This window comes from Ooceraea biroi, chromosome 4 (assembly GCF_003672135.1).
Source record: "Ooceraea biroi isolate clonal line C1 chromosome 4, Obir_v5.4, whole genome shotgun sequence".
Taxonomy (NCBI): domain Eukaryota; kingdom Metazoa; phylum Arthropoda; class Insecta; order Hymenoptera; family Formicidae; genus Ooceraea; species Ooceraea biroi.
Window position 1 is genome coordinate 16,727,926 of NC_039509.1, and position 26,586 is coordinate 16,754,511.

At 44.8% G+C, this 26,586-nt stretch overlaps 1 protein-coding gene across 8 annotated transcripts; it reads right to left on the reverse strand.

Moving 5' to 3' along the window:
• Positions 1 to 769: 769 nt before the first annotated feature.
• LOC105283285 (guanine nucleotide-binding protein G(q) subunit alpha) lies at positions 770 to 23,242 on the reverse strand. 8 transcript variants are annotated; one of them, XM_011345967.3, is made up of 9 exons: positions 23,096 to 23,242; positions 9,920 to 10,104; positions 9,441 to 9,595; positions 8,933 to 9,061; positions 8,291 to 8,419; positions 7,330 to 7,459; positions 7,097 to 7,250; positions 5,482 to 5,589; positions 3,948 to 5,002 (listed from the first exon to the last, which is right to left on the reverse strand). In XM_011345967.3, the coding sequence occupies exons 1-9, from the start codon at positions 23,211 to 23,213 to the stop codon at positions 4,920 to 4,922; spliced, it is 1,191 nt and encodes a 396-aa protein (XP_011344269.1). In that variant the 5' UTR covers positions 23,214 to 23,242; the 3' UTR covers positions 3,948 to 4,919. The 8 variants fall into 8 exon arrangements, with proteins under 8 accessions (XP_011344235.1, XP_011344218.1, XP_011344269.1 ...); XM_011345959.3 differs by lacking the exon at positions 8,291 to 8,419 and adding an exon at positions 5,339 to 5,401 and having other exon boundaries at positions 4,913 to 5,002; XM_011345933.3 differs by lacking the exons at positions 3,948 to 5,002; positions 8,933 to 9,061 and adding an exon at positions 770 to 3,538.
• Between the last annotated feature and the right edge of the window lie 3,344 nt (positions 23,243 to 26,586).

Sequence of the window (26,586 nt, forward strand, 5' to 3'; positions counted from 1 at the left end):
TAAGTTAGAAACATTGATTTTCGGTTTGGTAGGTGTTTACAATTTTATACACAGAGAAAGAATACCCAACGTATTATGCTCATGGAAAGGTGATGTACGCTTCCCGACGAAAGAGAGATGGTTTTACAAATGAACCTAACAACTCCCTGGAGACTTCTCTTGCACATTGTCACTCACCTATTTCGCGATTACGGTTGTACAAAGCCTACAGCATCGCAACCAATCGTTTTCTTTTTTCATTTATCTCTCATTAAAATGCCTTTCATGCATGCGTATTAAGAATCGTTTCCTCGCTTTCCCTTCCTCCCCTCCTCCCCCCCCCCCCTCCACACACATACACATTTTACACGCTCACGAGATTGCACGAATACGCACAAATATGCAGGAAGACACGCATACACGGAAATGCAAACACGCTATACATGCTCTCTCTCTCTTTTTACTCATTTACACTGCCGACTTTTCTCTCACTAGCATTTTGTATTTCGTGTTCCGCACACGCATCTGTTGCTCTCTCTCTGCCATCATCCTTTCAATAATCGCGCTCTTATTGAAAACCAAGCAGTATTATTCCTACTACTATTATTATTATTATTATTTACTATTATTATTTTATCATTACAATTACATTATTAATATTATTATTATTAACGTTATTATGCAATATTATCTGTGGATATCCGCTTAATACGTGTGTGTGTGTGTGTGTATACTTATATGTATGTGTGTATGCATACACGCACACGCACACGCACACGCACACTGTTTCTTTTTCCTTTCATATAAACTCAATGTTCCAACCAAGGTGTGTGTGACACATGCTGTCCGATGTGTGAATGTGTGCGTGCGCGGCGCCGGTGAGGTCCGGGGACTCTCGGGGCTGCCGTACGCGCATGGTGGCTCCCTAGTGCGAGATCCTTTCGGACTCGAGCGACACCGCGACTTTAGAGAGGATCGTCTTTGTTCGCGCGACGTACTCTCCGAGTTTGCGCGCGCACGCATGCGCGGTAACCGCCGTTATCCATCTCGGAAGCAAATCGGCAAGGCCCGATTCTCGTCGAAAAGTTCTCGCGCGTCGTCGATCACGTAAGAGTGCAAGGTTCCTTCGTCCCTCCCAGCCTCTCTCCGGCCGACGGCGTACGCATGACCGCAAAGCCTCACGTTTATATCAGTTATCGTTGGTTTCGTCTACGGCTTCCATAGATAACACGAAAACGGGACCTTCTATCTGTGGATGTTGATTTCAAGCAGAGAATACCGTGTGCTTTTTCTGCCTCCTCGCGCTCTCTACTTTATTGCGGTGATTTATCAGAGCCCATCCTTTCTCAATTTCAAACACTCGAGACTTGACTTTGTTTCTACGCGCATCGTCGGCGGAAACCATAAAGAGCGATGAAACTGCCGGAGAGTACGAGCAGCGGGCAGCGCGCTAGCCAGTATATGAGCGAGCGCAGGCAGTGAGCAGTTCATACATACGTACACTGTAAAATGTGGATACGAAGCAAGCGAGGGACATAAAGTCCCCTTCCCCTCTCTAGTGGGAAAAAAGACCCATGACCCTGGCTGCGCGCGATGGCTGTGCCGCTGTGCGGACTAACGAGAGTCCGACGAACGGAGAACCACGACGAGAACGCATCTTTGTTCATCTTTCCCCCCCCTCCCCCTCAGAAGACCCTCGCCCTAATGCGGAACAAGAGGTTTATCCGTGAAAAATTTGCTCATTCTCGAAGACTCGTCCTCGCGAATCAAGATAGTCTCGTTCCTGGGAAAGAACTTGTCTCCGCACGAGTCGAGTTCTTCTTCATTCCCAAGAATAATTTATTCTTCACCAGTCTGTCCAAAACTTCTCGATTCTCGAGAAATTCTTTGCGAGTCGGCACTCCTTTCTTCTCTCGAAGGGATTCGCTCGCTTCGAGTTCGAGAGTATAGTTGCCCTCGCGCGACCTGCACGCACAGCCGGCAGAGAGAGAGAGGAGACGGCAGAGAGAGATATCTGCGGGCTCCTCCCGCCCCTTAATTACCTAAGTCACATCAAACAAATGCAGCTTCCCATAATATTTTTCGCTTCCGTAAACACAAAGCTTATCTCTTCCTCAGCACTAATACACTCGTTTGTTCACACATTGTTTGCACGCAACACATATCTCATCCTCTCTCTGATTTTCCTCTATTACTGTCGCTGTTACCCTTCATACGTACTCGTGCATACACTCTCGCTTTCGCTTTCTCTCTCTCTCTCTCTCTCTCTCTCTCGCGCGCGCGCGCGCGCGCGCTCTACAATCTATGTTTCATTCCTTATATTATATATAACAATATTTATACGATGAATTCTTTAATGCATTCAAGTCACATGCAGAAAGAACTTTGAGTCACTTCTGGCATGGATAAAAAGGAAGAAACAAAAAAAACTTTGGCTTTCGCGTAACTCTAAAGGAAGGAAGTTTTCGTGATTTAGCGTTTAGTATGTTAAAATAAAAAAAGAAAAGAATATAGAAAAGAAAAGGAAAAAACAACACCACACTAGTAAATGGCACTAGAATTGCTCTCACTTGTGTCACCGAATCTAATTTGTGATTAAAAAGCGTTTCTTTCGTTCGCTCGCCACGCCGTTTCGCCTCTTCAGTTTTCTTCACCTCTGTTGAGATCTTTTGGACTTGAGACGAACACGGACGGGCGCGCCGTTAAAAATGCACGCGGCACAGCCGTGCCATGCATCACGCTCGCACGCGTGAGACACGTGTGCTTCGCTCTCTCGCGTCGTCTGTTTATATATATTTATATATATATAATTTTTGTTTATATACGTGTATATATATATATATATATATAAAAGAGGCAAAGTCCGGAGCTCCTTCCCCCCACGGTATCCATGACGCATCCACGAGTGGGGGAGGAAAGTGCGTACGCGCGCAATGTATCGACTAAGAACTACAAAAGAAAGGTAACAAATCCCGAGACGGGAACCGATGTACGAGAGAACCGAGTCGACTCGCGCGAGTTGGTATCGACGGTGAAGAGAGTCACGTTTCCCTCTTCTCGCATGTGACACGCTCGTGACGCTCTTGGATCCTCGCTCGCTCCTTCACCGCGCGTCATTGTGCTTCTATATCGTCCGCCGTGTAATTGTGTGCATCTATACGCGTCTGTCTGACTATGCGATGGTCACGCTGCTGATGCCGCTGATGCTGCAATCACGCGACAAAAGTTCCACGCTTCGGAACTGTACAACGCTCGGTGGATGGCTTGCGCCGTGTGTACATGGCGTTTACGATGGCACCACGAGAATCGCGCAACTGTCGTTTCCGCAACTCGCGCTTCTCCACCGTTTTCCCATGTTTTCGTTCCTCGGGTCGCGCTCGCGAGTCAACGGAATTGCAGTCTCACACTGATGCATTGGTCAGGGTGCGAGAGAAACTGGTCGAGAGTCCGTCTGAATTCGCAGCACGTTTCGTCGTCTAAACCAGGTTGTACTCCTTCAAATTCGACTGCAGGATAGTGTCCTTCACAGCCGCGAACACAAATCTGATGTTTTCCGTATCTGTGGAACAGGAAACAAATGCACGTGTTTAGATATTTAAGCGTATCTTTGGGATACTTGAACACGTTGAGAAGAGACATTCAACTAATTGCACAAAGTATCGTGCGATACATGCTGTAAACGCGTGTGTCCCTTGTGTGGTTTTCTTTTCTTTTTACGCCTAAATACTTTTCAACAATTTTGGAGAAAGCTATTTAACATAGAAAAAAAGGAGAAACATATTTAGTTGAAAATAATGGGATATAAAATTAATCCACAAATATAAATAAATATTATTTTATTGAATAAAACATTCGCGCATACAACCTTTGTACAGTACAAAGTACAGTACGTTGGAAATATCACAGAATAATGCTCTTGTTTTTTCAGAGAAACGGTTCGAGTGTGCAAAGAATAAGTATAGTATATAGTCTGTTATCAATCTTTTTATTAAATCTGAATCTCCTTAAAAGTCTGTTCCTGAAAAATGCGAAGACAAAGAATGGCGCAAGAAACAAGAATGGACACTTACCCCAAGCGAGAAGCTTCAAAATCTTCGACAGTGACACACATGCAGCATGCAATTCCCTTTTTGTGGCAATAATTGTGGAAAGAGAGAATACCACGAGCGTAATATGGCTTTTAATTTCTTATTCGATGCTTGTTTATCGAAGAAGCTTCGCGACTTGGAAGCTTGACTCGGAAGTTAGTAATGCAGAAAACTGAAGAGGCAAAGAGATTGTAGTTACCGTTAGTGATTAACATTGTTGGGATAATGGGCTTTTGGACGCTTCGGACGAGATATTTTGCCTTTATTCTGTAAACACTTGAACTATAACAATTTGAGTGAATATCGATTGCCATATATTTATTTTACTAATGCTACGTCTTTTGGTGACACATACATATTTTATACGTATCACCACATAGTTAATTACTTTAGTTATTAATAGTATAACGCGAGGCGTGAAAATGCGTAGATCGTCCACGATAAAGCTGGGAGTCATTTTTCAAAATTGAACGAAAATACTCAATCAATATCGACGATACTTGAACATTCGGTCAAATCGCCGAGGTTGACGGTGAAGCCGTGAAGAGTGAATTTAAAGGGAAAGGTGGACCATAATTTGACAAGTGACAGGTGACTTGCGTTAACTCGCTCCATGCAGTAACATTCGTCGAGCGTTTGCTCTAGATTCAAATTCTCTCACCGATTAAATAATTGTAAATGCTTAATTGTTATTAAGTTTGTGTATCGCAAATAGGCGTACGTAATAGGCTACATTGTACGCCATTCTCGTTGCCTACGTAGACATGAAGTAACATTGACAGCACAATCGCGAGAATCTGCACACACTCGACGACGTTTATCGGGTCACACCAGACAGTTCGTGATCGCGAGTTAAGCAAGATTGAATTCCTTGAGCGCAGTTTGCATAATCGTATCCTTAACGGCGCAAAATACAAGTTTGATGTTTTCCGTATCTGATGGTTAATTTCACAAAACGCAGCATGCAAAATATAAAAATGCGACATCATTGAGAGACCATCAGCGAACTACGTCTCGCATGCCTCCGGAAAATCAACCTGGTATACTTGATATATATCATAGTTTCTATCGATACATTACAAATTACATCCATCGCCATCGCAACTCTGCTGAAATCTCTTTTAATGACTAACTGCTATTCATTATCTATTGCAGTATATATTGCAGTAGTATATCGCAGTTGCGTATTGAAATCAATCAAAAACACACGCAACGTGTATGTGTAGGTTGATTTTCCCGCGACGCGTCTATTATGACCGTTGGTTACACACCTGATCATACAGGAAGCAGGCAACATACAAGCTTCTGTACAAGGCACACAACACACCGAAGAGCTGTTATAAAGCGATAGAAAAGTATGGTATATTTTTGTACACTAAATAGCTATATCCGCCCTACGAACGACTGCACTTACCTGTGGCACACGTAAAGTGGGAATAGATAATCTTCTCACTGTCTGGATTCAAGTCAACAAACATCCTTAGAATGAATTCTCTAGCTGCTATGGCGTCTCTCTGCGGACCTGCGAAGTGTACGAGCAAAAGTGGGAGCTGGTGTTACTACCAATCGTCTACCAAGCGGATAACAATGTCGCGTAGAATTAGTCTAATCTTCTAGAGACTGCCTAACAACGGGACAATTAATTGGTACGCATCGTTGAGATTCAGAAAATACGCGACAAGAGCCGCGCGAGTTGGAATCTAGCCAACGCGTTGGATTCACCTCGAGAAGAGAGACTCCTCGTGTTTACGAGACTCTCGAGCGAGCGAGTGTCTCGCGAGATGAATGAATCCGTACGAGGAGAAGCACGCGTCGGCGTCGGCGTCGGCGTCGGCGTCGGCGTCGGCGTCGGCGTCGTCGCGACGTGAACGACTCGTGATCACGTCTCGTTCGCGTGCAAAGGATATCAGGCACACGGATATCGATCTATTTTAATGGAATAATGTTGTACTTTGCTCAAATCCAATATACAATGTGCTCGCCAAGGACAGCCTATTGAATTAGCGTCGTAGTGAACACATCAAAGAAGCCTCTCTCGCGAAAGCCTCATTAATAAGGCTTATGTAAGGGCACCGAATACAATTTTGCAGATGAAACAGCAGCTGCTTGGCACGTCCCGACTTTGTGATTGCTAATCAAGTCCGAAAGTATCTCTTTGATCGTAATTCATAAATAAATCTCAATTTCTATCTCGGTCGAGATGCAAATTTGCTAAATACATAGAGCGTGTCATAATCGATAATGGCTGCTAGTAGAGAGAGTAATTTACATAATCACTTACGCGCAAGCGGTAATATAAACTGTACAAGGTACAAATGTATAGATGTAATAAATAAAATGTGAAGTTCAAAGTAGGTTACGAGTAACATGTACAAACTATCGAGTTCTATATTACTAATGTAAGTAAAATTTGACGAGTGCCCTGATCATTAGGAGAACCTACATACGAGTCGATAAGGCATCGAAATACATTATGAGCTAATGATTACATATACGGACCGCGCCGCCATGTCCCCGAAATAAATACGAATAGTCGCTAATAAAGAGCCACAAGTGCTTGGATACTGGAAAGCGGCAAGATTATACGCAACGAGCATAGAGGATCACGACGGATTACTAAAACATTATCGTCGTTTAAAGGTATTTACGCTAGAAGAAGAATTTTTGCTCGAAAGATACACTCAAACAGACCTGTCGCACACGTAAAGTGAGAGTAGCACATTCGATCGGGATCGGGATTACAATCCAGATACACCTTTAAGATGAATTCCCGGGCGGGTACGTCTCGCTGTTTCGGGCCTACGTTACAAAACTTGCTTGTTTAATATTGTCTCGCTTAATATCGGCACGAATACAATTATATATTGCACTTTGTACTACGTAGCTACGTAATCCCTAAGTAAATTAACGATTCAACAAATCTATTTCCCAATTACCAACGGACGGGTTGCGATTTTGCGACAACGTAATATAGAAACTTTAAGTAGAAATCTTATATCCTTATATCGACACGACTGTCGAAAACTTACCATCGTACTCCGGGAAATAGTCGACAAGATGGGAATACATGATCTTTTCTTCCAGCAGGTCCTTTTTGTTGAGAAATAGGATAACGGAAGAATGTTGAAACCAGGGATATGTTATGATCGTTTTGAAAAGTGCTTTACTCTCCTCCATTCGATTCTGGAAGGAAACACACAGGTGGATCAGCCGATAATCTCGGCAAACACAGATATCTAGACACTAAATATACTGTAGTTACCTCGTTTTCCGATTCAAATAGAATTTGATCATATTCACTTAGAGCTACTAAAAATATAATTGAAGTGACGTTCTCGAAACAATGGATCCATTTTCTTCTTTCCGATCTCTGTCCACCGACGTCTACCATCCTGCAAATAAGCAATCCAATGGAATCTCGACTAAACGAAACGATAAACGGAGTGTAATTTTTAAAAAGCTATATATCTGTTTCTGCGCGTTTTGATAAGCGTAGAAGCAGGAACCAGGACGAATCGGGTGTACACACGGAACAAAAACAGTCGCTAGTACTTCCATGCATACTCTCGATGTACATCGATGAAAACAAGGCAAAAAGGGCTATCTACGTGTTTCTGTTTTCTTTCTTTTAACCCGATTCATCTTGATTCTTTTCTAAATGATTTTGTAAAAGATGCATTCGTAAGAGATCAATTATTCTCAATCATTGCCACGCAGTTTAAACTAATATTCACATAAAAATTCGCCACATGCAGTAGCACTAGCGGAACAAAAGTAAATAGTTAAAAAAATATAAACCATATATAAGAAACATGCAAGTGTCGAAGCTTAAAAATGATTGCGTATATATGAGAGTTATACATGTCGAAAAATTTAATCGGATGTCGAATTTGATTACAATTTTACGAATCTCCAATGCGAACTCAATCTTCAAAGCTAACGGTTAAACGGTTAAAGTTTCATTGAGATAAGACGCATTGCAAGTATATTTTTATTTAGAATCTTGTTACTCCGTCTCTCTCTTTCTTTCTGTGTATTCTACATTAAATTTATGAAAAACTTTCCCCGTACATCTCGACGTTTTCGCGGAAAGATGAATGAAAATTTACGTGGCTGATCGCGAGTCGTTTTTGTCACAGCTTTTCTCGTGTTCCCGCGCGACGTGGAAAACAATTTACGCTCGTAAGTGCGTATAATTGAACTGAGTGAGATACTGTTAGTACCTAAAAATGATGGAGTCCAGATCAAACGGATATTCTATAATGCCAGTGGTAGGAGCTCGTGCCCTTAGGATGTCTTGCTCGGTCGGGAGGAAATCGGGCTTTTCGATACGTTCTAGGTCACTAAGATAACTGCAAAATGAAACAGAAAGCCGCTGTCTGGAAAGTGCATGCCATGCATGTGATACACTTAAAACTAAGTACAAATAATCTCGTAAGGGCGAGGGGGGAGGGGAGCTCGCGTTGAACAGCTTTCGCACGCATGTTTGTCCGTTGGCACAGCTCGAAAGAGTCTTCGTCGAGCCGACATCGAGCCCGGTGACTCACTCGAGGACGTTTCGCGATTCAATTCGCTGGTACATTTAACGCGACAGCGTTCTCTCGAATGCCGAGAGAAAATCGCGCAAATCCATGTTGGTACAAGAGTCACGGGACGTGAACGACATTGTGCGAAATGAGGAAGGAGGTAGACAGACAAATATCCGTTTCGATAGTCCCGCATTATGCAGCGAGCATAATACGTAGATCGCAAAAGACAAAGAGAATGCGTAAAACGATCCGGATGCAGGTGGCTTTGCAGGCGCAGGCACAGGCAGCTCGCTTCTTCTCTCGTCATCATCACCCCCGGCCGCCGACCACACCTACCTAAAACGGATCTCCTCTAGGTCGAAGGGATACTCAATTATACCGGTGGTGGGCACTCTCACACGAAGAATGTCCTGTTCTGTGGGGAGGTAGTTTGGCGCCGCGACTCGATCTATCTCCATTAGGTAACTGAAACATCATGCTCTCAATATTCGGTGCACGGAAAGGAGATTCCGGGCAAATGAGTGGCAATACCATCACATCGTGTCGTGTCGACGTCCGACGTTCGGGTAAGAATGCGACGAGCAATTATTTCGAGCAACCGAGAGCAAGAAAGGGACAGCTCGCGGATCAATTTTCCTCTCTTCCCTCTCTCGGAGCCAAGCAAAAGTATGCGTTCGCTGCGTTTGTTTGTGGGCGGAATCGCATCGACAGATAAATAAGAGATTCTTGCGACTCGAAGGAAACTCGATTGATTTGCCTCGCGCTCGACGAACTCGGTTGAAAGTCGAGCGCGCAAGGAAGAGAAATTTTCGTTTTAATGGAAGGTCGCGACCGAGATACTCACTACTTGGCGGAATCCGTCAGCTGGTATTCCCGTCTGCGATCGTAGCACTCTTGTATACCGGCGTCGGCCCACAGGTGTTTGATCGCCTCCACGTACGGACTCTCGAACGTCGTGACCGTTTCAAAGTCTACGCTCCGCACGAGTTCCGCCTTTTCCTGGGAGAGGGGAGCGACAACTGCGTGAGTGTGTGAGGAAACGGCGAAATCAACTTACGTGATCTATGTGTTTCCGGCCCGGAACGTGTACGTAACGCGATGAACACGTTTATCACTTTATTGTTATTTAGTACTACTATTATTTAGAGGGTTTACTCGATTGCATCGTGCAATCGTGAAATTATTTATTTTGGAAATTACATTACGAATTACGTTACGAAAGCGGTTGTGACATTGTAATAAAAAAGCGTTCATTATTTCAAGATTTATATGCGATTTCGGCGCGAAAAATTGCGGGCGAAAGAACGCGGTACGCATACGTACTATGTTCGAGGAATCACCGTACTGAATCTTCAGGAGATCCATCGCCCGAATCATGGACTGCATCGCCATGAAGATGTTTTGGTAGACGAGTTTGATGAAGCCTCTCTTATCCTCGTCCGAGTAGCCCGAACCGTGGATGATCCTCATCTGCTTGATGAAGGTGGACTTGCCTGACTCGCCGGTACCTGGCAAAAAAAGTTTTCGTTAAAGATAAAGCTCCTTGTTCGAGTACAAGTTTATCTCTCTCGTTTTCTTTCTATCCGCACGCATTTCCTTGCCAATGAGATTGAATAATTAACGAGTACGAGTCATGCGATATCTCCACGTTTCTGTCACTCGCCAAGAACAGTCGCGCTGTCAAGTTAAATCACCTCTGTGAAGTTGGCCCCCCTTCTTCAAAATTTGAAACAAATAAGCACAGTTCTGATTGCCCCCCGAAGAGTTCTAGAGTTCTGCCATTTAAAGTAACGAAAACACCATTTGAAACACCGGGGGGGGCTAACTTCACGAAACTGAAAATTCAAACGGCTATAACTTTTTTGTTTTTAATTTTAGCGCTTTGAACCTTAAGAATAATTTGTAGAACTTTTTGGGGGGCCATCAGAACTCTCGATAGAACTCCGGATTTCCAAACAAAATTTCGGACCCAGAATTTTCAAAGTGCCAGACCTTTTTTTTGTTTTCGATTTCAGAGCATTGGTTCTTAGGGACAATCGGTAGAACTCTTTGGGGGGCCATCCGAACTCTCAACAGAACTCCGGATTTCCAAAAAAAACTTTCGGACCCAAAAAAAATTCAAAGTGCCAGAACTTTTTTGTTTTCGTTTTCAGAGCATTGGTTCTTAAGGATAATCGGTAGAACTCTTCGGGGGGCTACCAGAATTCTCAACGGAACTGCGGAATTATTAAAAATATTTTCGACCTGTGGGACTTAGAAATTTTCGGACTCTGCAACTTCGAGTAGCCCGAACTTTTTTATTTTCGACTTGAGCGCATCGAGTATTAAGGATAATCGTTAGAACTCTTCGGGGGGCTAACAGAACTGTCAACAGAACTGCGGAATTATTACAAAACGTTTCGACCGAAAATTTCTAAGTTCCTCAGGTCGAAAATTATTTTAATAATTCCGGAATTTTGTTGAGAGTTCTGGTAGCCCCCCGAAGAGTTCTACCGATTATCCTTAAGAACCAATGCTATGAAATTGGAAACAAAAAAGTTCTGGCACTTTGAAAATTCTGGGTCCGAAATTTTGTTTGGAAATCCGGAGTTCTATCGAGAGTTCTGATGGCCCCCCAAAAAGTTCTACAAATTATTCTTAAGGTTCAAAGCGCTAAAATTAAAAACAAAAAAGTTATAGCCGTTTGAATTTTCAGTTTCGTGAAGTTAGTCCCCCCCCGGTGTTTCAAATGGTGTTTTCGTTACTTTAAATGGCAGAACTCTAGAACTCTTCGGGGGGCAATCAGAACTGTGCTTATTTGTTTCAAATTTTGAAGAAGGGGGGCCAACTTCACAGAGGTAGTTAAATCGATCGTAGCACTCGCGATCCATCTTCCACGTGAGCCACTAGCCATTTTTCGTCCAAACGACACGCCAAGATACGGAGATCGCGCAAAGTTTCTCCGTCCCTGAAAAGGACGGGGGCGGCTACGACGGCCAAACGGAAGCGAGGAAGCGTAAAGGGGACGAGCAGCGGCGACGGCGGCGAAGCAATCGTGTAGGTGGCGCGCGTCGCGTCGCCACCGTCGTCGTCTCTTTGCGAAATCATGAATGAACGCGGCCCTGCGGGGCAGTGGTGACGGCTGCGAGAGCGATTGCAAGTGGCTGCTGGCTACCATCGCCCCGTAACGTGAGTCTTAACTTTACGATGATCAAGATCAAGTAGATCATCACTACTTTGCACCAGACCGCGCGCGCGAATCGACAAAAACTATCGAATTCAAAATCAAGCAAATCGAGTAAAAAATAAAAGTAAGAGTAAAAGGGTTCGATGTAAAAGTTCAAAGTGAGACATCTCTAAACGTGATTCGTCGTTGGTCCCAATTAATCCCTTCAATTTTCCTTTGCGTTTTCTCCTCGATCGAAAGCCTGAGCTTTCTCGCGAGCTCATTTTCACAAAGCTACGTCGAAAGATAATTAATTTTAAAGTTGAACAATCGCGATCGTCAAATTGCCGGCGTCCGAGGATCGAAAATCTCCCTTGTGTAATTCGTCGGATAAGAAGAAGGAGGAATGTTTATTCCTTTCCGTGGAGCCGTGTAATACCACGTCGGACGCGCAAAGCTCGCGTAACACCTGAATCGATCTTCGTGCACCGTGGGGACGCACCGGCTACGAAGTCGAAGGAGCTTTTTATGTGCGTCGCCGAGAAAAGACACTTTACGCGCGCGCGCGCCTTTCCCCGGCTTAATGAGGATGCAAAAAGGCCATGAGATATATAATACATACGGGGTGCGCCTTTATCGATAAAGACAGGCGTGCGTGTGTTAATCAATTGAAAAAACGGACGGAGCACCCTTCAGTCGAGAAAAGTTTGCAGCGCGATTCAACATAAGGGAAAATATTTTTTTTTCTTTATAACTCGCGAGTTAATTTAAGCGCGCGCCGTTTTCTTTGAACAATACGAGAACGTACGAGAATCAGTACGTTTGTCGTGCTTGTTCGCTTAGGTGCTTAAATCTCTTAAATTTCAAGTATTTCAAGTATCTTTACAAAGAATTATTAGTGCAGACTAATTGATCGCCGATCAACATCAACGATCATTATATCCGATGATTGTATGGCGCGTTAATTTTCTCGCGAGTCATGCTCGCCAAGCGATACTCTATTCTCGGTTCATTGATCTCAAACGAATCCAACTCGATTATTTTTCCACTTTTCTCGCCAATGACAAATGTATTCCATAGATAACAATGGAAATGTTTTCGCGTTTTTGTTTTTTTTTTAACATGTTGATTTTAATGATATACCTTGACGTTTGAAAATTTAACAACGTTGAGCCCTTAAAACGACACTGAAATGTATACGCAAATATATTTTAATTGAGTTTGCTTCAGTTTGTCGGATCTGGTACTATATGGTTTGGCATTTTAATCGAGAAATCAGGATCGAATTCCTCGATGGAATTTCGAATTTGCGACAATCTGATATCTTGCCGAGATGGCAGCGATCTCGAATCGATTCTTGGACGCGATGAGGAAAACCACCAAGGAACGGAGTAAGGAAGCGGGTTAATGAATGAGCGCGAATCGATCGACGGGTAGGCGGGGACCGCGACGCAGGTTCTCTTCCGGTATTCCTTCGACGTAACTAGGGAGCCAGAAATCCTTCTTTCTCTTTCCCTCTTTCTTCCTCTGACCATAAGACAAGGCAAACTCAACGAGGCAGCGCTCTGTCAAGATCAATTTTTGTCCGGATTTTTCTTCCAATTTACTCTATTAGTCCACGACGCGATAAATGTTACTTCCTGCGGCTTCAAGGGAGGAATCACTTGACGATTCACGATCAAGAGATACCAGTGTGAGACAACATTCTTGAAATCGTCGATACCATGAAATTTAAATTTTTAATTTCCCGAGATTTTGTAAACGTGCTATCTTTAAAGATTGTAAAAAGAAACGAAAAGACATCAAAAAGAAGAAAAGGAACTCTTAAATGGATGATTTGCGTTAGAAATTACGCTGTATCCGAGAAACGCGCGTCGGTTAAATGAGAATCAGAAAGATTCGATATTCAAGATGATTAATTTAAACGTCTACCAATTTCTTTTTACTCTTCTTATATGTATAATCTTGCTGTGTGTGTTTTCGTTCTAAGCTTCCAAACATGTTAAAACTGACCACGATATACCGAGTTATCTTTTGGCCGGTTGGATGAGTCCGAGAAGCGCGTTTTATCGTATAGAGATATCTCGTACGATCAGCACCAAGGATACAGCGAGAAAACGCTTTAACCAGACAATTAACTTTGTAACGTAAAGTTTCTTCTTGCTTCGTCTTGTTTTGTGAAAAGTATATGTGCAGTATCAGTAGTAAGTAACTCGTTTACGCTTACACCATTGCGCACATGAAGCAAAGAGTCTGAGAAATGTCGAGAGATGTAAATCTATGTAAATTAATTTTGGATCCTGTATATCGGGTATATTTAGACGCTACAAGAGTTAGCTTGGAGTTTTCATTTCACAAATTAACGAAATTAACGTCGCGTACACGTGACAAAATCTCTCTTCTCAATGAATTATTTGTAATGTATCGCGGAGTTCTAACGTAGCGCAAAATTTACGATATTCGAATTGACGCGAGTAACTGGAAAATGACAAATACGAGTATCCTCGCTTCGCTCTGCAAGAAGATCGACATCCTTCTCTTTCGACGTACAACCGGTGGTGGGCGAAGGGAAAAGCCCGAATCGACGGACGTGTACGCGCCAAGCGCGGAAGCTTTCCGGGGCGGTAGAAGCTCTGGCGTCGCCGGGGGTTGGTCGATAGATGCCGACGTGGAGAGATAGGGCAAGAGGGAGAGAGAGAGAAAGCAAGAGAGCGTTATACATATATATATATATATATAAAGAGAGGGAGTGAGAAAGAGAGGCAGAGCAGGGCTCTCTTTCACCTCCCAGGTCCCAGCACCACCGCGCCCCGATATTTGCGCGCCATCCTTTGCCGGCACTCTTTAGGTAGCTTTCACGCCGAATTGTATGTTATCTTCGTGTACTAGAAGGAAAAGAGTCTAAGTAAAGGATTTTGGAACGGGAGAGGGAGAAATCCTTTCGGCGCGGATTCAGCAAAAGTTTTATCGTATCGAATCGTACAAAAAACACACTCTGAAAAACAACACAGATTCCTTCTGAATAATTCAATGATAAAATGACAAGTAAAAAAGTCGATAATACAATATAGTGCAAAAGTGACACACACACACACATATATGCGTGTATATGCATATTTTGTCTTGAAGAAATACATTTTTTGAAATAGATGGATATCAAATTGGCGGCTGTTTAATTTTAACATGACGCGTTTAAACTACCGTATCGATAATCAGAGTTAGACTAGCAAAATTTTCCTTCCGAGAAAATCCGAAAGTTCGTGCCATAATTTGCGCAAATTTCCTCAACTCCGTGCGCAATATCTTCCTTTGCAATTTTTCCTCGTGTGGCCCACGAGGCTTCCGATTAAAAGCTTTGTAAGAGAACATTGTAAAATCGACGATACATCTCATGTAAACATTTTCTTCTACATTGTTAGAAACATGTCTCCATTCCGTTGTACAGATTAAAGATAGCAAATATTATTTATTAATACGCGTTTAACAATGACAACTTGCACGGAAAGTTAATTTGAAACAATTCCTTTGAACATTACATAAAACGAAACACTCTCGAAATGATTTTCGTAGTAAAGCAACAGCAAGCGACAACGGACAAACGATTGAAAACGTTATATTCCGCATCGTGTTTCCAGTCGCAAATAAGTCGCTGGATTTATGCGCTATGCGTGCGTGACTTTTGATACACCGCGTATAAGCGCAGATAGGTTTGAACGTCGAGTCGGTCACGCGTTGATATTTAAACGTATCGATCGAACTCGCAAACACATTCGTGGTCACCGATATCGAGTGTCGATTTAGAATTTAGTTCATTTGCGAGCGCAAAACATGCATATGGTCGAGTACTTGTGCAATTCGCGTAAAATAATCCGTCTTTGTTAGTACCATCCGACGAAACAAAAAGAGAGAGAAAGGAAGAAGATGACAAAAAAAACTCATGATAGAAAGTTTAAGAGTGCCCAGCATCTTGAGCCGAGAGTGCCGAGACCGTTGACTCGCCTCGAAAAATATCGTGCTGATATCCGACGATATTTGGCGATTTTACTCAAGAGAATTTGTTAGTGATCATTATTGGCATTATTGGCATTTGTAGGTGCGGTTCGTCTACTCGTGGTTTTCCGCAAGCTTGTGACAATGCGCGTGATCACCGTAATTGAATTTTTCGCTTTTTGCTGATGCAAACGAATATTACGCCTGTCCGACCGTTTTCTCATGTCGATAATAACGAGTCTAACCAAAAGGATGATATGAAATCACATTTCATGTATCGACATCAATGTTAATCTTTTTATACGAATTCAACGAAATGCATTGTTTGATGAATAACGTTTGCTTGACTGCGACACGCTCAACAGGCACAGGTACGAATACCTACTATGTATGGTAAAGATAAGCTTAAAGTAGAAACAAGTCACACGTAAGCCAGCAAACGTAAAATGTTTCAGCGAGACACAACTATCAAGACATCCCCTGAACGGAGCTCCGTAAGTTTATTCCGTTTACGAGGATCGTGCGTGATTATGCAAACTATTCAAACACCCTTGATTCGGCAAACTTTTTCATTACGTGCACATACACACAGGTACTAGATGAAAAATAAAAATCCAACTACGCGTCATCAAACATGAATTACGCACTAATAACAGCACATGACAATTGACATGTCAATGTTGGAGGAGAGATGGGTTAATTGAAATAATAAAACACGTACACACACAGTATCGTGTAAAAAGACTGTCTCGAAACATTATCCTAAAAACTACTATTGAATTGCAACAACGTGTGTGTGTGTGTATTACGGCATCGCTCATACTTTCCAGTTCAGTCTCGGCTTGTCTGGATCTTGTCTCGTCTTGACACGATCACACACGATATATCGAGATATGTCGAGAGATATGAATCTCTTATGAAAATAATTGTTTATAAATCGACGGTTTCCTCTGGTTGGCCGGAATGCGCATCGGTATCGGCCGTTGTCGATGTCGCACGCGCGCATGATGCACGTGAAAAGTTGCGCGGCTGTAAAAGTTCTGTCGGCGAGAGGCCTTTGGCGCATACAATCGTGACATTATTTCCCGTACTGAATGCCAACGCCGTTAGGTACATTGTTCAGGCGCGACTGAATGAGCACCGATTAAAAATAAATGGCTATATAACACCGCTGACGTAGGGAAGCAATTTTAGTTATTAAAGAGGGACGCTCCCGAGGAATAAAATGCTGCGTCCGAGGTAAAGGTGAGATACCATTTTACCGAAGGTAAAATAACCGGTATTCTTCCGTCCCCCTCTTCTTCCCTTGCACGGCAACAGAAATGCAATTTGGAAGAAAAGTCTGCTTTGTAAAGGGGAGATTTATGAACAAGAAAAAAGGACGGACGAAACGCATCGATGCCGGACCGGCCACATGAAAAGGATAATTCTAGTCCGACACATTTCCGTCGTGACTCGCGCACAGTCGCGCTAAAATTAATTTCGACGAAAGAGGCGGAAGAAAGTCACGCCGATCGACCAGGAGGCGCCGTATAACATTTTTGCATGGTCGCGTCGCTCGTGACTTTTAACGCGTAAATCTCTAAGGACACATCGCAAGAAAAGCAATATTACGACTACATAGTTTTCCGTGGTAGTTTATTATTTTCAGATATATGACATATACGGACGAAATATCATAGCTGCCAGCGGTCCCACGTAGAAGCGATTAACGCGCGATTAACGCGCGATTAACGACCGCGTGTTTTCAACGATCGCGTGATTGCGCAATCGGCAACGGCGTTTCAATGAGCTCTATTTTTAAACCCGACTCGGCCCGAGGAGCTCACGGCGCTTTTTATCGGCTTATCTTGCGTTTATCGGCCGCTGCGAATTGCCGCGAATGCGAGATGAGAGTCCTCCCGTATATTTGTTGATCGTTAGCGCGTCGATTGTTCGTTCGCCACGTTCGTCGACGAACGTGACAATTGGGAGGTTCTCATTCGGAATGTAACGTTACATGTGAAAAATATTTATAAAACGGCACACCAATCTTAAAACGCGAAAAAGAAAATAAAAGCTGCTAATCAGCGCGTTAGCTAATATCGAAGGTAAAATATCGATGCTTCGATAGTTCAAAGTATCATAAGTATTCTTACATGAGTCGTGGGGTGCAGTAGCGATGTAAGCCGTGAATAAAAATGGATAAAAATAAGTTTGTCTCAAGCGCGCGCGCACGCCGCATGCTCGCGCATGATTATCGTGGGCCAACATAGGTTCTTGGACATTTTTCGTTTTACTCAACAAGTTGAATAGCGCTTAATATATGCGCGCGATTTACGGATCAGGTTTCAAAAGTGAGCGAAATTGACATTTTGCTCGAAAATGGAAAAGGATGAGTTATAAAATGAAATCGACAAAGTCAAGAGAGAAGACAGACAGGAACGGAGAGAGAAAACTTTTGTTTTCAACTATCGCGAGAGTGCGAGTTAGCGGTCGTTAATTCGCCATTTAACGCGAAATAGACGGAATATGCGAAACTGGGATTAACGTAATATTCCGCTCGATCGAACGACGTGGGCTCCGGTACGTCCACGTAGTAGACACGTATATACGCACACCGACATCCACACACCTACACGTATACGACCGTATTGCAGGATCTGTACTTACGGACAGACAGAGAGGGAGGAAGAGAGAGAGAGAGAGAGAGAGAGAGAGAGAGAGAGAGAGAGAGAGAGCGACCGAGCGAGCATGCAGATGCTCCCGATATATCGGACGCGCGTAAATTCGCTGCAACTTGCCAATGAGGATAATTAAAGATTATCGGGATACATCGCTGGAACAACGTTCTCCCACGTGCCGTACAGGCGACCAAATTGATTGCGCCCTGTTAAACGGCAATGCACGATAAGATTCATTACTCGCCGTTTACCGCCTGCGATTACGACGTAACGCGTATATAAAAGCGCTCGCATTTGTCAGCGACCACGGGAAAGCGGGAGTACGAGGAGGGAGCGAACCGAGTAAACAGAATGAATATAAAGACACCGCGCGTGCTACCAGTGCGTATACACGAGAGAAAAATAACTTTTCCATTATCATCCGCGCTACTGTTCTTACCGTGTATCTCTTTATCTCGCGCGTATATTCTCTACATTGTTTTACATTTCTTTCATAATCGACGCTCACTTTTAATGTTGCGTAATTTTCTATCCTCGGCCGATTGCCGATTAAACTGTATATTCTGCTTTCGTCGACCACATTTTCAAGTCACTTCTTAATCGACTTTCTGTCAGTCGATTTTCACGGTTCTCCAGACTCGCATGGCAATCCTGCATGATGTGTCAAACGCACGGCGAAAATAGCGTCGTGAGAAAAATATCTCGGCGAAGAGGACCTTCGCGGGCTAACGCACACGGATTAAAAAATAACAAATCGATTTTATGATGGACTTATTTATAAGGGCTTAATTTTAGTTATTGCTTGCGACCGAACACGTTGCAAATTGCCTAAAACTCAATTATTATTTCAATTATTATTAGTCTTTGCAACCTTGCCAATTTTAGTTTTCATAAGATTGTTTGTGTATCTCTAGAATGTTGTTATTTCGCGCTATGTGATAATATTACAATGTTCAAAGACTTAACATCAAAAGGATACGAGAGATAGAGCGCAGTTTTTGAGAAAAGTCATAACAAAATTCCAAGTTGCATTCTCTATATGCACACACACGCATGCGCGCGCGTAGATAGTGCATTACTCTTTTTCTCCCTTTCTACTTAATGACAAAATTAAAATGCCACTTGGAAAAAAATTTGGGATTTCTTTAAGCATTTCTGGTTTTCTGCTCGATCATAAATGCTTGATATAATATGATGCGATGCGTTCGATACAACGAGGGTCGGCAAGGGAAATCATCGGCGAGATGATTCGCGATTAATCTTCCCAGCGATGATTTAAATGAATTCGTAGACTTAATTATGGAGTTATTTACCTCAGCAAAGACCTTCGCAGCTTAACGCACACGGATCAAAAATAACAAATCGATTTCATGATCAGTTTATTTATAAGAACCTAATTTTAGTTCCGCACAACGATGCGCGACAGAGTTTGCTTAAAGTAAAACTTATCATCTCGATGCACTTTACGATATTTAATTACAATACTTATATCTGCATCTATTTTTCAAGATACATCTATTGTATCTCTACGCGCGCGCAGTCATTAGCTTGAAATTTATTTGAATATGTTCCGTTTGTAACTACTAATGTACGCAAGATACGTTGTAACTGTAGAAAAATCTCGAGAATGTCACAAACGCCGTGCGTTTCGCGCTGCGTGGATAAGTGCGTGTATGATTTTTGACTAGACCAATCATAGTGTATTTCACTAAATAATGGATGCACGCTCACCAACGATTCCACCGGACAAAGGTCAGCTGTAGCAGGTACATACTCTCATACGCGGGGCTACGGAAGCGATCGCAATCCTTAATGTCACTACTTCCGCGGCCGTTGTGTGTTTACGAGCGCGCTAATAATACTCGAACACGACTGGCGATGATGGTCGACTTGGTGGAAGCAAGCAGCGCTATTACTCCCGGCGAATTTGCCTGTGTGATTTTTCCATGCCATCCATGGAGCCGTCCGGCCCGCACGAGGCTCGAATCTCGTCGCATTACGGGTCTTAAACGAGCAAACAGCGCGTCGTCCAAGAGCAGAGTGCACAGACGGAAATGAAATTTTGGAGAATTGTGTCACGCTTATTACGCCGCTTACGTTCTCGTGTCCGGAAAAATACAATTTGAGAAATAAAGACAGAGATTACTCACGCGATACCTATTTCCTACAGTTTCCATGCTATTCCGATATAACGAAACGACAAATGTAGTGACAAGTATGTATTTGAGGAATGACACAGGCACAGATTGCATGTACGATAAAATCAACGAATCAAATGTTGAAGAAAAGTTACTCCAATTGCCGCTTGTGATTCTCTTAAAACCGGTTTACGACTGTTTGCGTGAATGCAGAGTGACTCATACCTAGAGTATACAGGAAATGCCAAGAGTGTGTCCTTTATTTAATAGAAAAACAAAAGTTTTGTTCAAACAAGATGAGAGTTTAATTGAAAGAAAGTTCTCTGATCATATCTTTTATACCGTTTATACTCTTAAACCTTCCTGATAAAACTCTTTATTATTCTTTATGAAAATCATGCGTAAGATGATCGATTAGCATGAAGCAGTGTAGTCCCGCCGCTAGTAGAACACCGCTGCTTGAAGCTTGAACTTGAAGCGACACCGCAAATTGCAGCAGACTCGTGCGAATTGTTCTTTAAAGCTCAGCAATTATTGCTTCGCAAACTGTGCGCAAACTTTCTCTCTTTGGACACGCGTGCGTGTACAGTGTGGTCGCGATTCGAGTCGAAGCCGCGAGCGAGCAATCGTTGAAATTGAATCGCTCGGCTGGGCCGTGATTTACAATTTCGCCAACTCGACAGGCTCATTTCTGCAGTTCGGAACTTGACCGGATGCGAGAAAAGGCTGAATCGACTGATCGAATGGCGCTCTGTTAATTGAACCTTTTATTTTCAAAATTGAGTTTAGCAGATTGCGAGCGCGAACTTTCGGGGATGTTAATTCGCAGAAATTTATAACGATATGCAATTACGAAAAGATGTAACTTTGCTTTACTCACTAACTCTGGACTATATCATGTTCATTTACCTCACGCCTAGCTGTAAACGCGAACGCTATAATACGAGAACGTATGGAGATTGAATAAACTTTTTACTCGTCTATGTGTATTGCACGAGCTCGGTTACTCGAGATTTTCCACTCGATCGAAGTGATAAACTCACGTCCGATAAGAGAGCGACACGAGCACACCCAGCTAGGGTTCCGTTTCGTGGAATAGGCGGGCAAATATGCACACGCGGCTCGCGTGAATCACGAAACCACAAAGAGCATCTCGAGGAAAACAATGCGTTTAACGAGCGACGACTTCACTTTGGATCCATAAGCAAGGCGAATTTGATAGGCGCCGAGTCGACGTTAAATAAAAAAAGCGTAGCGGACTAACGCGCGCTCGTGTTTTCACTGCAAATCGACGGTGAAAAGCTAAAAATTTAAATGTATCAAAAGTTGTTATTTTCTCTCAAATGGAGATGCTCTCGTCAAGTCTGACAAATTTTCTCATCTTTTTTCAACTTTGATACAATTATATTTGACGAATAATCATAAAAAATGCCTCACTTAAACTTTTATCGTGAAACAATAGTTAGAGACAACGTAAAGCGATGTGATGCCGCTCGCGAGTACCATACAGAGTATAGAGAGTGTCGTGGAGCACCGGCCTGTCATGGGAGTGACAGAGACGGAACTCTGTTTCTCTCTTTGAAGCGCACACCGACCGCGCCGATCGACCTCGTGTACAAGGCGAGAAACGTACGTGACGCGCGGACGTCGTTGTCCCGGGCGGCGCCGGCGTCGGCGTCGGCGTCTGCGTCGGTGTCGGTGTCAGCGGCACGCGGCCGCGGCCACTCGCGAGAGGCGCGCATGAATGAAACGAGCTTCTCCAAGGAGGGTACACAGGGTCAATCGGGGTAATCGTGGCACCGGAACGAACGCCGCAGCCAATGACGGAGTTGATGATTGTCATTCTCTCAAACGGTATAAAACGGTTGACAAATCATCGTGCTTCGCGACGATTACGCGACCTTTACAACGTAAATTTTCATCGTTTTTCGATAACGACTCTTCTCTTTCTCCTAGAGACTTTTTAGACGCTTCAGAATTATTTCATCGTATTGACTTTGTGAAAGCCCAATATTTTATCAATACATCATTTTTGGTAACACGAGCATCCGATGAGCATTGGATGAATGTACGAAGAGGTAAACGCATCAGCGTTTAACGTTTTGCTTCTGTAGCAAAACAGCAGGCAACTCGAGGCGAACGTTATTGTCTTTCATCGGTTCTTTCGACGAGCGAGTAACTTACCGCTTGGTCGATCCGCTTTTACCGGCTTCGTACGTTCCCGACTAATACCGGGTTTGTACCGGGTATTGATAGCGGGGTGGCAAGTCAAGTGGCAAATTACTCGCTTACCTTCCCCGACAAACGAGGATACCGAACGAGGAGGAGGAGGAGGATGACGACGATGACGACGACGTCGTCGTCGTCGTCAAAGTTAAGCGAGTAATCCGCTGTCTAACTATGCATCGAGATGCAACAGGAAAGATGTTCATTATTTCCTGGAGCAATTTGAAGCCGTCGATACTACTTATTAACAGTAGCGATCTACACATTTCTCATCTCCACCAGTCGACCGGTTTCACTCTCAAACGAGATGCGTTTCTGAGATTACAATAAAACTTACCGAGTAACAGCAGCTTGAGTTCCCGCCTGGCATCCCGCTTGTCCCTCCGCAATTGCCGTTCGATCTCCTGGTTGATACGTTTCTGTTCCTTCGCCTCTTCCGATAGGCAGCACGCCATGGCTCAAGATAACGGAATCCTCCTTTGACGGAGGAGGTGATGATGATGGCAAAGAAGAAGGAGGAAGATGCGAAGGAGCGAGATGTGACGATGGAGCAGGAGTACCGGGGAGGTAGTGGACGAAGGAGGAGGGAGGGAGAGAGGAGGGTACACGAGCGATTCGCGGTGACAGCGAGCTCTGCTCGCCGACCGGCGGCGACCTTCGTTGCGGCTGCTGTACTTGTCTCCTTCTCTCTCTCTCTCTCTCTTTCTCTCTCTCTCTCTCTCTCACTGTCTCTCTGTCTTCTTCTCGGTCTTTCTCCTTCGTACAAGCGGCGATGATGATGCAACGCTTCTCGATGAAAGTGTCAAGACACGATTCACGGATTGCTACAGCCAACGGCACCAGGTATTATCTCGCCACTGTGGTCACGGCGACAGCGACGACGGCGGCAAACGAGCGACGACGACGACGCCTCGTCGCCGTCCTCGTGGTCCCCGTCTTCTCTCTCTCTCTCTCTCTCTCTCTCTCTCGTTTCCTCTTCGTTCCTCTCGCTCTCTCCCCACCGTTGCTACTACCACTGTTGCTGCTGCTGCTGCTGCTACTACGACTATTACTACTACTACCGACAGCACCGGCTACCGGCACCACTACCACCACTGACGACGACGGCGACGACGACGATCACGGGTCGATGGTCACGTCGACGACGACGGCGACGGCGGCGGCGTCTCACTCACTCCCGCGACAACTCACCGCCACTAGCACTCCTACCACCACTCCTGGCACTAGCACTATCACCGATACGATGATGATGACGGTCACCACGATGACGGCGACGACGACGACGACGGCGACGGCGGCGACGACGACGAGGACGGGGGAACGTCCCCGGCGACGTACCCGTCTTTTCCCCCCTCAACGACGGCGGCGTCTACGCAGCGCCGCTGCTCCTGGTGGCGGGGCTCGACGACGCCAGCGACGCATCAACGCGCGTCTACGCGCACGCACAAGAGAGATCCTCGCGTCGCCTGTCTTTTACCGCTTTTCCTCACCGTTGGTTCGTTTGCTCGTTTGCTCGTTTGCTCGTTTGCTCGTTTGCTCGTTTGCTCGCGCGATCGGCCTTGTTACGCCCGTGTCCCTTTCGTCGTCCCTGTCTCACTCACTTGATCACTCTCTCTTCCCTTCTTTGCTCGTCGAATCTTGTATAGTGGTATGTTCCAAATGCACGCACGCACGTTTCCGGCGAGTGTGAGAGTTCACCGAGGTGCACTATGCGATAATCTCTACGTGTGTTATATTTATATATATTTCTCTCTCTCTCTCTCTCTCTCTCTCTGTCTCTGTCTCTGTCTCTCACTCACTCTCACTCACGCACACACGCACTTACCCAACACATACGCAACATACATCGGAGCGCGCACGTTTCGCCTTTCCCACGGACACGATGGTGCGGCCCGTCGAACGCCGCTGTAATCCGCAAAGGTTTCTCGATGGACGTTCCCCCCCGGAGAGCGGAGGGCGAGGTCCGGTCTGTCTCTTTCTCTCAGACTTGATTCCTTCCAGTCCGATCCTCGGTGTTGTCCGTCGTCGTTATTCCCGGGACGATCCAGTCCCAACGACGGCGACTGACGGCGTACTCGCGGCGCACTCACGACGATCCTACTGTGACACCGGGACGGCAAACACCGGTCGGGGTCCGAATGGAGTACCACGTTCACCCGCACGTACTACACACGCACGGCGCGGCGTGCCCAGAGAGAGCGCTCCCGAGAGAGAGAGAGCGGTGTACGTAGCAGCGACGATCGGCTCCCCGGCTCGCGCGGTCTTGGGTGTGGTAACCCACCGGCGCGCTCCGTCTCTCCCTCTTCTCTCTCTCTTCCGCTCGAATTCTCTTCGTTCCCACTCGCTCGCTCGCACTCGCGCACGGCCGCCGTCTCGTTTGCTCGCTCGCTCGCTCCCTCTGTCTCGCTCGCACGGATTCGCTTTTCCCTTTCTGTCGCGCTTTCGTGACACACGCGAAAAGCTGTCGCTGTCGCCGCCGCCGCTGCTGCTGCTGTTGCTCCGATATACCAAATGATGACGCGAAATACGACACGAGAACACTACGAGACGAAAGCGGCATACGACAATGCGCGCGTGGTCACGTTAACGATGGCGATGGCAACGACGACGACGACGACGACGACGACGACGGCGACGACGTGTCGAATCACCGCGAGAGAGAGAGATAGTTTACCGCGATGCGCGCGATGCCTCGTCGCCTTTATCTTTTTTCTCTCTCTCTGTCCGTGTTGCTGTTGTTTCCGCTGCTGGCTGCTGGCTGCTGCTGCTGCACGAGCGCCTACACCTCACGAACGGAGCAACTCCTCCTTTGCGACACGCGCCGCGCCCGTCCGGCGCGCAGCTTTTATGAACCGTAGCGCGAGCCGAGAATCCTGTTAGACCAAACCAGATTGGCGAAGCCCCGCGACAAGGCACCCACGGCCAGAGCTCCCGGTCCGTTCGTGGCTGGCTGGCTGGTTGCCTGCGTATCAACCAGCACCGTAAGGCGCGGGGGGGGCGCGCACGTGTCCGCTAACGAGATTAAAATCGGCGAGTAGGAGGAGGCGCGGCCGCCACCCGCCGGGGAGAAGGCACGGAGAATGTAATGGCGTGGCGCTGCAATTGCGGCAGTTACTTTACCGACCGGACAATACCGACGGTAATCTGAACGTGCAAAATGAGCGTGCCACGTTTAGAATGTCGGCGGAATGTACAGCGCTCAAATTGAAATTTCAAACGTTTCGAAATATTTATTGAGCATTATTCTTCCATTCTAGTTTAATTGAAATCTTTGCAAATTCGAATAAAAATATATTTCGACATATTTTTCTTTTCTGTGTGCACGCCAGTGCTTTGACGAGAGATTTAAGAAAGAAACGTACAGCTTTGCAAAACCTATAAATGCGACAAATGTTTGAGATTTGCTTTCATCCATTAATCAATTAACGATCCGAAAAAAGTCGCCAGTAATCATTTTCGTCCACAGAAATCCCTTATATTTCTTTATACTCCTAATTCGTCTCTTGCTCATGAAACGCAATTTTTCCTACATGTTTAATGAAAAAAAACTTTTTTACTTTGTGTAAAAAGGAAAGAAATTTTTATCAATATAATCAAAGTAATCGATACATGTGACATACGTGATGATTGCGACATACAAGTGATTCACAGTTATTTGAACATTTTCAACACGATAGGCGTTTGTTCGTTAATCTCCCGCTTTTCTATATTCGCCGAAGGGCGGCGATTGATGGACATTTGTGTGTGGGCAGTGGGAACAACGTATCTACTGTGAAATGACAAATCATTCACAATCACAATCAGAGAGCATCCCAACGCGTCATTATA